At 33.9% G+C, this 13,716-nt stretch overlaps 1 protein-coding gene across 1 annotated transcript; it reads right to left on the bottom strand.

Annotated features, from left to right (window-relative positions):
* Positions 1–5,699: 5,699 nt before the first annotated feature.
* LOC105215752 (uncharacterized) lies at positions 5,700–13,015 on the bottom strand. Its single transcript, XM_011189858.3, has 6 exons — positions 12,997–13,015; positions 12,666–12,799; positions 11,544–12,447; positions 9,902–11,487; positions 8,817–9,062; positions 5,700–7,028 (listed from the first exon to the last, which is right to left on the bottom strand). Exons 2-6 carry the CDS (start codon positions 12,702–12,704, stop codon positions 6,750–6,752), a joined length of 3,054 nt encoding a protein of 1,017 aa, XP_011188160.2. The 5' UTR covers positions 12,705–12,799; positions 12,997–13,015; the 3' UTR covers positions 5,700–6,749.
* Between the last annotated feature and the right edge of the window lie 701 nt (positions 13,016–13,716).

Genomic DNA, 13,716 nt, shown 5'->3' with positions numbered 1-13,716 from the left:
ATGTAAACAAGAATTCGGTTTATTTTGTCAAACGAGTCATAGTACCACCAATAATTGTCATTCTTAATGAATATACATACATATATGAGAAAATGAAAATATTACTATTTTATTTTAATTTAAAGTTATTGGCTCGCTTACTACAAAAAAAGATTTTTATTAATTATTATGTTGTTTATTTAAGTACATATGGTATATACATATATGCAGACTTATTCAATTTGGTAATAGTATCAATTATTCGGTTTTGAGTTGCGAATACAGTATTTTGTTTTAAATACATGGTAGCCATTGGACGTCGAATGATTAGTTATTTTCGTTTATTGTTGAATGTTCTGCATGTTAGCCACTTTGGCATCAACTACGCGGAGTGTTCAAAAAATAACGGGAATTGTTAAAATTTCAATGTTTAAATTTATTATGTTAATATATATGCCCCTGAAGTAGCTTAGCTATTTTCACAAATTTGTAACAATGGCTCAATCTCCATATTCGCCAGACATGACTCCCTGTGACTTTTGCCTGTTTCCAAAAATAAAGAGAACCTTAAGAGGGCCCTCGTTTTATAATACAAGCTTACAAGTAATTGCTGAAAGAGCCAAATGCTATACTAAAAATCGAGTTTGGGAAGTGTTTCAACGATTGGAAGAAGCGCTGGCATAAATACATAGTATCGAATATTTTAAAGGCAATAATATAATGTAGACGAATGAATAATTTTTTGTTTTCAAAACACGAAAATTCCGGTTATTTTTTGAACACACCACGTACATATACGTGCATATATCCATATATATTTAATGGGCAAATGCCGACTGTAAGCCTTAATCGTGAGTAATTTCGTAGGAAACAAACATTGACGCCAATCAGGACGAACTATTGGATGCATGTAAAACCTCAGTACTACCTTCTTGAAGTCTATCACAACTGTATGCTTGCCGTATGGAGGTCAATGTTGTAGAAATTATTGAGGAAAAAATCTTAACAATTAGTATTATATACATATTATTTTCAAATAATAAAATACAAAGATATCACTGAATTATGAACATTCAAAATGTAATTTTATTGACTTTTGGAAGTTCACAAAAATATGACTCCTAACAGCCACTAAAAAGGTAATTGACTTATTGAATTTGTAGTTTAAATTTTTTCGAATATTAATGACTTAAACTAAATGAATGTTGCAATTAATAAATAATATCAGGTGTCCAAGTAGCTACTCAATTATGTAATACCCTAATACGGAGGATATACGCATAATGTCAACAAATTCCAACTAGTAAGGAACTACCAACAATATTATTAGTAATGACAATAACACTAACGTTGGCAGTTGAAATAATTATGGCAACTATTATGCTAGTGCACCGTCGTCGCCACCACCATTACCATCATACAGCTAAAAAAATCTACAACTGGCGACATTTGTTGTCTAGCCCCCATGGTGTCGAAGCGAAAATCTATCTGCAGCGCAGACTCGATTGCGAAAGCTCGCTGCCCTACTGTCTCTGTTTAACTATTTTTGTGCTGAGGCATTAGTCCGACATCAGAAACATCATAACAAACTAAATGGCGACAACTAGCTTCGGCGGGACGGCGACGGCGCACTCCATTTGTTTCTCTAACTTACTACTCGGTTAAAAATGCATGTGTGTGTATAAGCCCCACGCGCTGGCTGCCTGAAGTGGCGGCAACTTTAAAGCTCTAGCGCCATCGACAGTCAACAATTGGCGTAATTTTTTGGTATATGTACATATCTCTTAATATATAAAAATCACGTGTCACATTGTTTGTTTTCGATGGACTCCTAAACTACTGAACCGATTTTAATGAAATTTTTAACACTGTGTGCAGTTTGGTCCAACTTGAAAGATAGGATAGTTTATAACTCTCCTTACAGTCGCATTATTTATTTATTGCAAATTATTTGTTTATTATTAGCAAAGAGCTATCCACCAGTTGGTGGCGCTAAGTACGCTATGTAACAGTAGATGGCGCTATATTTCTTTTTAAATGTTCATGGATTTAGGCTGTCATAACAAAAGCTGCCACTTGCTAAAAACATTAAATGAAAATGCGTTGTTTGAAGTTTATATTATTTGTGGTAAAGTTATACGAATCTATGACTTCCAATATTCTAAATTTAAGAAAAAATCACATACAATCCGTGAAATAAATAAAGTTATGTACATATGTATGGTCAGACAAATAAGCAATGAACAGAGTTCAAAAAGCGTTTTAACTATTTCAAATAAAAATTGGGCGGGGCGAAGTTCGCCGGGTCAGCTAGTGTATGTATATAAATGTAGTAACAAATCGAAATATTAGCCTTCGAAGTTCGAAAAAAGGCATATGAAAATTTATAAGCAACAAAAAGCAAACGAACTTTATTAATCTACCAAAAAAAGAAGAAAACGAACTTTATTAATCTACCACTCCCGTAAAGGTACTTTTTAATAAAGTAAAGTCACATGTTAATTATGAAGCGTTTTGCTTTTCTTCAGTCACTTCGCTCTAATATGCTTTTCCATAATATCTAAAACCTTATTCGTTGATTTCGCCAGTCTAACGTTTAAATAATTTTCACTGGATTTGTGTTAATTACATGTTTTGAAATGTTCTTTCATCTAATTTAAAAAAATAATTTCTTATATAAACGATAATAACTTATGAATATGCTTGGAAGTTCAAGTGGAATCGAATATTCATGAAGCCTTTGCAACATATAAGTTTGGGCCATAACATCTTCATCGTTTTAATATATAACAAGACTTATCTCCATTTTAAATTTATTCTTATTCTTCTTGACTGGCGTAGACACCGCTTACGCGGTTATAGCCGAGTCCACAACAGCGTGCCACGTATCCCTCCTTCTGGCAGTTTGGCGCCAATTGGTTATACCAAGCGAAGCCAGGTCCCTCTCCACCTGGTCCTTCCATCGGAGTGGAGGTCTCCCTCTTCCTCGGCTTCCACCAGCGGGTACTGCATCGAATACTTCCAGAGCTAGAACGCTTTCATCCATTCGAACAACATGACCTAGCCAGCGTATCCGCTGTCTTTTTATTCGCTGGACTATGTCTATGTCGTCGAATAACACATACAGCTCATCGTTCCATCGTTCCATCGTCTGCGGTATTCGCCGTTGCCATTTCTTAAGCGACCATAAATCTTCCGCAAAACCTTTCTCTCGAAAACTCCTAGTGCCGTCTCATCGGATGTTGACATCGTCCACGCTTCTGCACCGTAAAGAAGGACGGGAATGATGAGAGACTTGTATAGTTTGGTTTTAGTTCGTCGAGAGAGGTCTTTACTTTTCAATTGCCTACTTAGTCCATAGTAGCACCTGTTGGCAAGAGTGATTCTGCGTTGGATTTCCAGGCTGATATTGCTATTGCTGTTAATGCTGGTTCCCAGGTAGACGAAATTATCTACAACTTCAAAGTAATGACTGTCAGCAGTGACGTGGGAGCCAAGACGCGAATGCGCTGACTGTTTGTTTGACGACAGGAGATATTGGAGACGACGAGGAGATTGTCCTGGTTCACCACCAGACCCATACGCTTCGCTTCCTTATCCAGTCTGGAAAAAGCAGAACTAACGGCGCGGGCGTTGTTTCCAATGATATCGATATCATCGGCGTACGCCAGTAGCTGTACACTCTTATAGAAGATTGTACCTTCTCTATTTAGCTCTGCAGCTCGTATTATTTTCTCCAGCATCAGGTTAAAGAAATCACACGAGAGTTAGTCACCTTGTCTGAAACCAAGTCTGGTATCGAACGGCTAGGAGAGGTCCTTCCCGATCCTGACGGAGCTTTTGGTGTTGCTCAACGTTAGCTTACACAGCCGTATTAGTTTTGCGGGGATACCAAATTCAGACAACGCGGCATAAAGGCAGCTCCTTTTCGTGCTGTCGAAAGCAGCTTTAAAGTCGACAAATAGATGGTGTGTGTCGATCCTATTTTCACGGGTCTTCTCCAAAATTTGGCGCATGGTGAATATCTGGTCTGTTGTTGATTTTCCAGGTCTAAAGCCACACTGATAATGTCCAATCAGTTTGTTGACGGTAGGCTTTAGTCTTTCACACAGTACGCTCGACAGAACCTTATACGCGATGTGAGGAGGCTTATCCCACGGTAATTGGCGCAAATTGTGGGGTCTCCCTTTTTGTGTATTGGGCAGAGTACACTGAGATTCCAATCGTCACACATGCTTTCTTCCGACCATATTCTGCAAAGAAGCTGATGCATGCTCCTTATCAGCTCTTTGCCACCGCATTTGAATAGCTCGGCCGGTAATCCATCGGCCCCCGCCGCCTTATTGTTCTTCAAGCGGGTAATTGCTATTCGAATTTCTTAAATTTATTCACACTTTTATAAAAAAAATAACTTCAATGTATTGTTTTACATTTTCGTTTAAAATGTGTTGGCTCGTTAATAATCTGTCAAATGTTTACATTTTTAAGTTGACAACCAAAATCGGTTGAAATTCGTAATACCAAATTTTAGGTGATCTGAAGTTGAATTGCACTGAGTCGGGTTGTAAACTGTAAATGGAGCATTAATTTTGTTTCTTAAAACCTAAATATAAATAGTTCACCAAGTACCCTCTGAAAATACGTTGTTTAATCTGAAATTTGCAGAAATGCCAAAAGGCTTGATAACAGTTTTTTTTTAATTGTTAGCCGTTTAGTTCTTTGTGAGAATGATCCTCTCATATCACACTTCTGCTGCTTCTAACAGTAAAAAATACAAACCCATTGTACTAATATTTATAATTCCAAAAATAACACCTAAAAGGTGCTTTCTTATAAGACGATAATAATTTTCCAAATTCTTTAAAATTGCGAATAATAATCAACTTTACCAATAGAATGTACAAAAAACTAGTAATATTCATATCAAAGGAGTTCTACATAACAAAATTTCATTTTGTCAAGAAGAATTACCAACACCAGAATTAGTAATGATAATAACACTAACAGTGACAGGTAAAATCATTTTGGTAACTATTATTTGCAAAACTTCTCGTTGATGCCTTTTGAAATTTCTAAACTTTAACAGAATTGATATTAGACGATCAATCCCACATTTTCATCTTTCATGATTTATTTTCTAAATGCTAACATAATTTCCTCAACACATTTAAAATGAAATTTGAAGTTTTTATTTTTCGGAATAAAGCTTCAGCTTCGTGCAACTGGATCCTTAACTAAGCCGACTTAATTACACTTTGCAGCTAACTCTCGCTATTTCAACCCTTTACCTACCTTTTATTTTGATGTCTGTGTGTGTTACTGGGGCCATTTGATTCTCGGATAGCATAACCCTCAATGCAAAACAAGTTTTAGTTGTAATATTTATCCACTGATAGTAATCAATTAATTGTTAAATGTGTAAGATGTTTATCAAATATTGTACATAATAGGATATTGGCCTTGACAAAAATCGCAAAATATTGGTCATATAAAGAAGGAAAAAAAGATGAAGGAAAATGTTCCCATTCCGCCATTAAAAAGCTAAAATTTACCCTTCTTAAATTTTATTACTAAAAAATATGTATTTTTACATTTGTTTAAAAATTCAAACACGATTAAAACGGGATCAGTGATTAAATGGACCAATAAAAATAAAATTTACGCGTATCTAAATGTCCTTCAATGTGAATATATATATAAGTATATTAAAGCTGAAGAAATAAAAATGATTTCCATATGTATTCATGTAAGTATCCTGTAGTAACATAATTGGTTTTATTGATACAATTTATATTCAATGTGAGAGAAGAAGCACCAAACGAAGCATTTATCTATTTATTATTTTTTTTTGTATATGTATTTGCTTGTATATATGTATGTTATGAATAAATTTTCCAAGATTAAAAAATGTCCCGACTACTACAAATTAGTTTCATTGCATACGTCGAATGCCTTCGTCTTATTTTTTAGTTCATACAAATTTGTTTCTATAATAGATATCATTATTTCTATTCATCTCTTGTTAAATAAAATTTGATCCTAACACTAAGTTTATGTATATTTTAAATATTTACAAAACACCAAAGAAAACCCATAAATATACATGAAATCTATGATAAAAACGACAAATATTTCAAAGTTCTTGTTATTTTCTTTTGTAACTTTAAATCGTCAGCTAAAGATTGACAATCTCTTCAATATATCTACAAATATGTTGTTTTGGTAAAGTCGCTTGTTTCAATAGTGGTGAAAGATCTGTTAAATATTAAAAGCACACATTTTTATTAATTAAGAAAAATTGATAACATTTAATGAACGTACACAAAATACCTTTCTCAAATCAAAAATGGCTCGAAAGACAAACAGTAATGCATATCTGCAGCATAAAATAAAAATTTGACCTATACCAGCTAAAGCCACTTTGCCAAAACTACACAATCTGTTATATTTTCGGCTGTATCAGCCCAACGATAGCCTTATCTGATAAGACGATATTTTGTTGCTGATCTTGGACATTTGCTAAATGATTTTTTTTAACATTAGTATGCATTTAACTGTAGCCATGAACACAGGACATCGCCTTAGAAGTATGCAATGCATGCTTCTGCATAAATCCCTTCTGAATTATTTGCACATAAGGCAAACATTAAACGAATTTTTCAGTTTACAGTTACAGTTATTATGAATCTGAGTTATTTAGTTTAACTTTAGGTTTTGCAATCTCATAAACGATCTTTCATAAGTTTATGTTTCCCACAATTCTTATTCATTTAGTTAATTTGCTGTCTGGCCTCAGTAATAAGTGCCAGTAGAGAATCCAGTTTCAAATCTTCAAAACGCGCAAAATGATTCATCAGTGGTTGAATTGAATCTGACTCGATTTCTGCGCAAACAGTGTGGTTTTGAATCGTTCGATTTAAAGATATTGCAACTTGATCTAGGAAATTACGCCATTTCCCTTTGTTTCCATCAGTAAGAGTACTATCATTACCGGACATATAGATACGCTCGGCTTGCAATACTAAGCAAACCAATGATGATATTCCAAACTGCAAAAAATAAACAAGATAATTTAATTATATTTATATATTCCATTTATAATTTACGATATAATGGGTCTAATGGGATACGATAAAGATTTTCGAACGAAAATTTTCATGCTATCATTGATTCCGTCAATAAACTGCTTTACCATAAAGTGAAAAATGCGACAAACATGATAAAACAAATTGTCTTTGCTTTTTGCTTCGTTTAAAAAAGTTTTAAACTGACCTCCTCATTGAGTGAACTGAAATATACTTAAATAAAGGCCCCACCCGTTTCAGATATGCGTTGTACGTTTTTGTAAGTTTTTTGGTTACAAACATAAAATCAGTTTCAAACTATAAATAAATTCTTTATCAGCCTATAATATATACACATGTTGCCGTTACACATTTTCATTCATCCAGTTTTGTTCTCGATTGAAGAGCCTACACAGTTTAACTTTTGTTAAATTACTTCATAAAAAATATTTAATTCGCCTGAGGCTCATTAGGATAATTCTTGCGCTATTTCGGGGAGGAACTTTATATCGTATTTAAACGCTTCAAATTAAGTTTTGTTTGCATTCGAATCGAACTATTTTTCGATCGAAACGGATTTAATGATTAGGCCCAATATTTATTAAAATCGCATACCCGACAAATTGCTCTTAAAGAGCATATATGTACATGTTAAATTAAAATATATAAAAATGAGAAATGTTGCATACTGTTAATGGTTTTTAAGTAAAATTGAACGTTATGGATAATAAATACAACTTGATATCTGTTTTAGATATTTCACAAAAATCGATAATATTAATTTACTTATTATTTTTCACGTTTTTTCTAATTGCCCAAAGAGGCTAACACCAAAAAAAAACTGTCATAAGGCACATCGAAAGTCTTGTTGGATATATAATGATATATATAATTATATATTTGGTAACTGTTTTTATGTTTATGTAAAGAAAGTTGAAGAGTTTTAACTAATTTATATACGCAATTATTAATAAGTAATAAGGTTAAAATATATATGTAATGTAAGTAGACAATAGCTTTTTATTATGCCATAATTAATTTCTATCTTTTGGAACTATCTTATGGAGACCCTACGATCGTTATTGCTTCTCATAACTATAGTTTAAATGAATAGGACTCTCGATTAAGATTAATATGAAAAAATAATTACATTAATGTGGCGGCCATACCAGTGACTGCGGTACCAGAAACTAAATTAGGCGGTTTTGGTGAATAGCGGTCGTCTTGGATTTTAAATGGTAGCAACGCAGTGCCATATAAAATGAGTACTTCAATTTATGGTCCTATTACTCAGTGGAATGCCCCTCCGACTCAGTGGAGTTGAAGTTAAGGCAATTCAACTGAAGAACGAAAGGCCACCACGAAAATGTTTATTACTGGTTATACTACAGAATTAAAGTAATCAATAGAGCATATTCAATTTCATTATGGGTAAAAAATTTTATCACTGCTATTGCCAATGCATTAACTACCTAAATCCCCATGCTGATTATTAATACAAATTTGCAACTAATATAAGAAAATAAAAATTTAACCAGTAGAAATTTAAGGTGGATAATAGATTATTCGGAATTCAACAGTGAGACCTGAAATTGTTCGCATACCTTTAGTTTTTTTATTTGTGTTTCTGCAATATGGTAGTAATTGTGAAATTAATAGTGATGAATTTAAAACTCAAATCATGGAATTACGCACAAAGCTATACGAACACATATTGTAATAACCAACAATAAATTATAATATTATATTATAAAACATGAAAAATATATTTACCTTGCTACAAAATATACCGTTAAATTTCTTTTCGATAAGGGGTATAGAGGCCGAAATTCTGACAATCGTTTCGAAGTCTGCTTGACGCACTTGCTTTTTAAACTCAGGATAAAGTGCATATAAAACGCCATCAACATCATCCTTATCTTTTTTTACAACATTCTGCAATGATGAAAAAACTCCCATCCAAATAGACCAACGAATTTCATGAGCTTCTACGTATGTCATGATACGCCGTATTAGAGTCTATAAAATACAATATGAGAATGCGGAAATAATAATTAGAAATACATTCACAAATATTAAAATGAAATTTATATGTTCTTATTGATAACAAGTAAAGAATTATATACAAGATTCTTTGTTCACTTAACACAAACAATGAGGTCCTCATGTTCGTTATTGGGACATTGAAAAGTTATATTCCGATTTCGATTTTTAAACGAGCGATACCGCGATATATATGCTGTATTTGTGCAACAAATCAGATGGAATTCAAAATTGTGTTATATGGAAAGTAGGTATGGTGTGGAACAGACTCCACACTATACAATTTGATTGATATAGCTTTGGTAGTTTACGAGATATGTAATAAAAAGCGTATTAGGGGGCGGAGTCATGCCAACCTTCCCCAAAAAATTTCAACCAAAATCACCCTCTACACTCTTCTGTACAAAATTTTAGTTTTTTGACTTTATTTATGGCTTAATTATAGCATTATTTCTCTTATGGTGTCAGGGAAAATGTGTACCAATTTTTTTCAGATATCTCACTTTTGACTCAAGTTATCGCTTGTACGAACGGATGGACCAACAGTCTACTGGATTTCAACTCTAGTCGTCATCCTGATCACTTTTGTATACATGACTCTATATCTAACTCGTTTAGTTTAAGGTGTTACAAACAACCGTTACGTGAACAAAAATAGTATACTCTGTGCAACTGCTGCGAGAATATAAAACAAATAGTAAGGTGAAAGTTCATTTTGATCAAGTAACAATAAATTCAATTAAACTTATTTCAATTTCGCTATTTAAAGTCATTAAAAATGTTTACTTAACCTCGTGATTAAATTTTTATATTACCTTCCCCTTACGAACATTCATAATTGCTGAAACTTCTTCCTGCGAAAGTCCAGCTATCAGCTTCGCTACAAGTGCTTCTTTCTTTTCAATCTCATATGTGAATTTGTTTTTCAACGCAGGATTTACTGTTGATGGATTGGATGCTTCTGCCATGCGCTCTTCATGGGTCTTGTTGGCATTTTCGATTTGCTCTAAAGCCGCTATGCGCTCACTTTCTTTCTTCTTTTTTATTATAATGGTAGCGATTGCAGTAGGATTATTCAAATCCTCTAATTTTAAAACGATGCGGTAAAGCGTTTCGATGTGTAATAGAATATGTCGCGATTTTCGATGAGTTGATGATGTAAAATCACTCATGGTACCTGCTATAGAAGCTGCTGGTGTTATGTTTGACTTCAGTATGGACGAATTGGTACCACTAGAACTTGCAGTAATTGGGTTACCATCACCAGCCCCACTGGCTGCCATTTCATTTCCCATAATGTCGGCGTCGATTATTTTTCGCGGTGCAGTTACACTTCCATACTGTAACTTACCTAACGAATTTTCAAACTTTAGTGGACTAAAAACATATGGTGTTTTTTGATCTTGACTATTTCCCATATTTCCGATATTATTTCCAACTGTTCCGGTACTCTCTGAGTTACGTCGTTCGCGATGTTGACCATTCCGCGTTCCATTTTTATTGCCAAGCTGAACTAAAATGAGCTGAGCGTGACCTTTGGGTTGTGTTAGTGGATGATTTAGTTGGTTGTCTTTATGCGCCTGACTGAGGCCCAGGTTGCCATTAAGAAGAGCTTTTCTTTCACGATATATAGTGTAGTAAAAGTCATCAATATATGGTGTATCCGTGTTTAATTGTGAGAGCTGTATACCTATTAGCCAATGCTTGTCTCGTGTACTCATTAAGTTGGCATATTGATCAAACTCTTCATGTGGCAAGTTTCCATTTGCAGATCCTCCTTCACGCCGATGATGGATTAACTTATTAATTCCACTAATATTTGACCTTTGTTGTAGAAGATTTTGATGAGGGTTCATTGAAATATTTTGTTGTAGTTGTTGTGTTTGACGTGCAGCATTTTGCAAAAGAGGATGATTTTGTTGAATTTCCTGAACTAAACGCATATTGAACATATTATACATAGAATTCGATTGCGGAGAATTCAGCAAGACTGCCGAGTTTGGAGGATGAGGCGCGATGCGTGCCGTTGGTGGGGGTTGTACCAAAGAAGCCGGATGAATACCAGCAACAGCTGCAGCAGCACGCATAGCATTAAAATTGGGATGCATTGCGAAATTATTTAACGCAATTGGGAGATGCGGGCTTGGCAGTGGTCTCGGAAAATTAGGTGGCAGTCCATGTTGATTTAGTATAGGATGAGGGGGTAGCTGATGATTGTTTTGTTGCTGCATATGCGGACTTAACCCTGCTGAATATAAAGAAAATCCTGGTGGAAGTCGATTGCCACCACCACCCGCTTGCTGCTGATGAACTAAATTGCCCAATGGATGCTGTGTCAAATTATTTGCAAAATTAGGGTTTGGTCTCATTGGGGGACCTTGATTAGGAAAACCTGGAGGACCTATAAAAAATATATTTCATGAATTTGTCAAATGTACAGAAAAACATTTTAAATACATTTTAATTGAGATACTTGAGGTTTTTGAAGATTTTGTTGATGTTGCATTATTTGATTTTGTTGTATATGATGTGGTTGAGGTGGAGGAGTGCTTGAAGATGGTGTGTCGTTTATATGCTGTTGAATATGCTGTTTTTGATTTTGATGTTGCTGATTTCGTTGGTCTTTGGGTTGTAAATAGTTATCCTGATTTTTTCGCATACTTTGTTCTATAATAATATTTCTTTCAATATCCTCCAGGGTACAAAATTTAGGAGTTGGTACTATGCCATACGGACCACCAAGCTGTTGAGGCGGCTCCCTTTGTATCCGTTTTATATCTGTACATTGATTTTTATCCAACTGTATATGGTGTGCAAATATATTTGCATTTTGTGCTCGTAAAAAATTGTTATCACTATTATTCACGTCATTCTGTCCAATTACTGAACATCTTTCCCTAGATTGAAATATTGGTGAATGATCACTACCATCTATGACGATGTTCGAGGTTTTAAATAGATTTGTAGCCCAAACACTTGGATCTAAATTTATTCCACTTAATCCAGATAAACTCTCATTATCGTCGAATCTTAAATCGACATCATCCAACTTCATTGTAGATAAATTTAACTCCAAATCTGAGTCTGCGAATTTCTCCACATAACGAACACGTGAGAAATTTGATTTTGATGGCGATGATGTTTGATGGGATGGTAAAGTCTTTCCACTATTTGGTTTCACACCATCCAAAGAATCTTTGTAGCTACTACCAGAAACGGAGGAGTCAGTAAGTCGCACCATGGTTTCATGTGCTTCTTCCCAATCTCCATTAGTAGCAGATCCAAATGTTTCATCGTTAAGGGCATCATACTCCTCTTCAGAAGGTTCCGCGATTTGACCACCAGCCCCATGATCTTCATACTTGAAAATAGAAGAATTCCAAACGGAAATAATATAAATGTAACTTATAAGAGCATAACCCATATAAAAACACTACAACACGACATACTAAATCATCTCATCCTAACACGAAGGCATGGGCTTGACTCTTAATTCAACAATTTTCATTTACAATCTATTGTAAACTTTTATATATTTTATATTTTTCTCACGTTACTACAATTATACAATTTACTTACCGGTACAGATGTGTCGAAACCAAAAAAAGAATCATCCATTTGGAAAATTTGTTTATTTCACACGAAATTGTCATTTGTCATATATGCACCGCCGCCATTGACTACTTGCCACGGTTGCCTACACTTTACTTGAACTAAATACAAATATTGTGATGAAGAATAAACCCAAATATTTAATGTAAGAAAATGCGTGAATATATATTATTTCACATAAAAACATAAAAACTGCTTAAATATCTTCAAAGAGTTTGCCGAATTCGTTATTTTCCTTCAAAATATATATAATTTAATAGGAAAATAGGCTGGCAACACTTATTCGCCAAAATATTACCAATAGACGGAAGCGTTCGGAATTTACATAATGAGAAAACCCCAATTAACTTATAGGCAATAAATGTCCCCAGTAAATCGGTAATTTTTTCTTCAGTGTTGGGTTGCGGTGAAAATTTTTGCAATGCTAAATGAAACTAATTGAAATGCAGAAACTTAAAAATTTAAATTCTAAACATAAACAACGTTCAAGTGACTTTTAAAATTTTTCTTGTTATTTAATATTTAAATAAATAATTACAATAAATATGTAGAAAGAAATTACGTTCCTCTGTCAATATGTGTTCTAAAATAGAACAAAATGAATTTCGCGAATTACATCTTTAAATAAGTACTTCCGCCGACTTGCTAATCGACAGGTACACTTATGTAAATTCCATAAATACTTATGTATTTATTTTTATATCTAAGAAATAGCAATGCTATAATTTGGGAACTCTTAAGTGATACGATACTTTTTGTTGTGGAGAAATACTTAATAACCTTGATAGACGGAAGGGTTAAACTACATTAGCCCACTAGATTTGCTTAAACTTGAACATTTGACCCATTTTGAAAAAGAGGGAAACATAAACAAAGGAATATGTTTCTATTTTGCAAATTAAATTATGTGCAAATATATTAACAATAACAAGTTTTAATATTTTTAGATGGCAGAAAGCAAACAGAGAATAGGTTCAACAATAACCTGCGACGAAAATGTGCTGATAGATCTGTTTAG

The sequence above is a fragment of the Zeugodacus cucurbitae genome, chromosome 2 (genome assembly GCF_028554725.1).
Source record: "Zeugodacus cucurbitae isolate PBARC_wt_2022May chromosome 2, idZeuCucr1.2, whole genome shotgun sequence".
Classification (NCBI taxonomy): Eukaryota; Metazoa; Arthropoda; class Insecta; order Diptera; family Tephritidae; genus Zeugodacus; species Zeugodacus cucurbitae.
The sequence above is the reverse complement of the archived record's forward strand: the minus strand, read 5'-3'. Positions and strand labels throughout refer to the sequence as shown.

Excerpts from the sequence above, each read along its gene's own strand:
- LOC105215752 (XM_011189858.3), bottom strand. The coding sequence starts at position 12,704 with ATGGATGATTCTTTTTTTGGTTTCGACACATCTGTACCG. Across the intron at positions 12,448-12,665 it reads GTTTCGACACATCTGTACCG|TATGAAGATCATGGGGCTGG; the intron begins GTAAGTAAATTG and ends TCTATTTTCAAG. Across the intron at positions 11,488-11,543 it reads TCAAGTATCTCAATTAAAAT|GTCCTCCAGGTTTTCCTAAT; the intron begins GTATTTAAAATG and ends TATTTTTTATAG.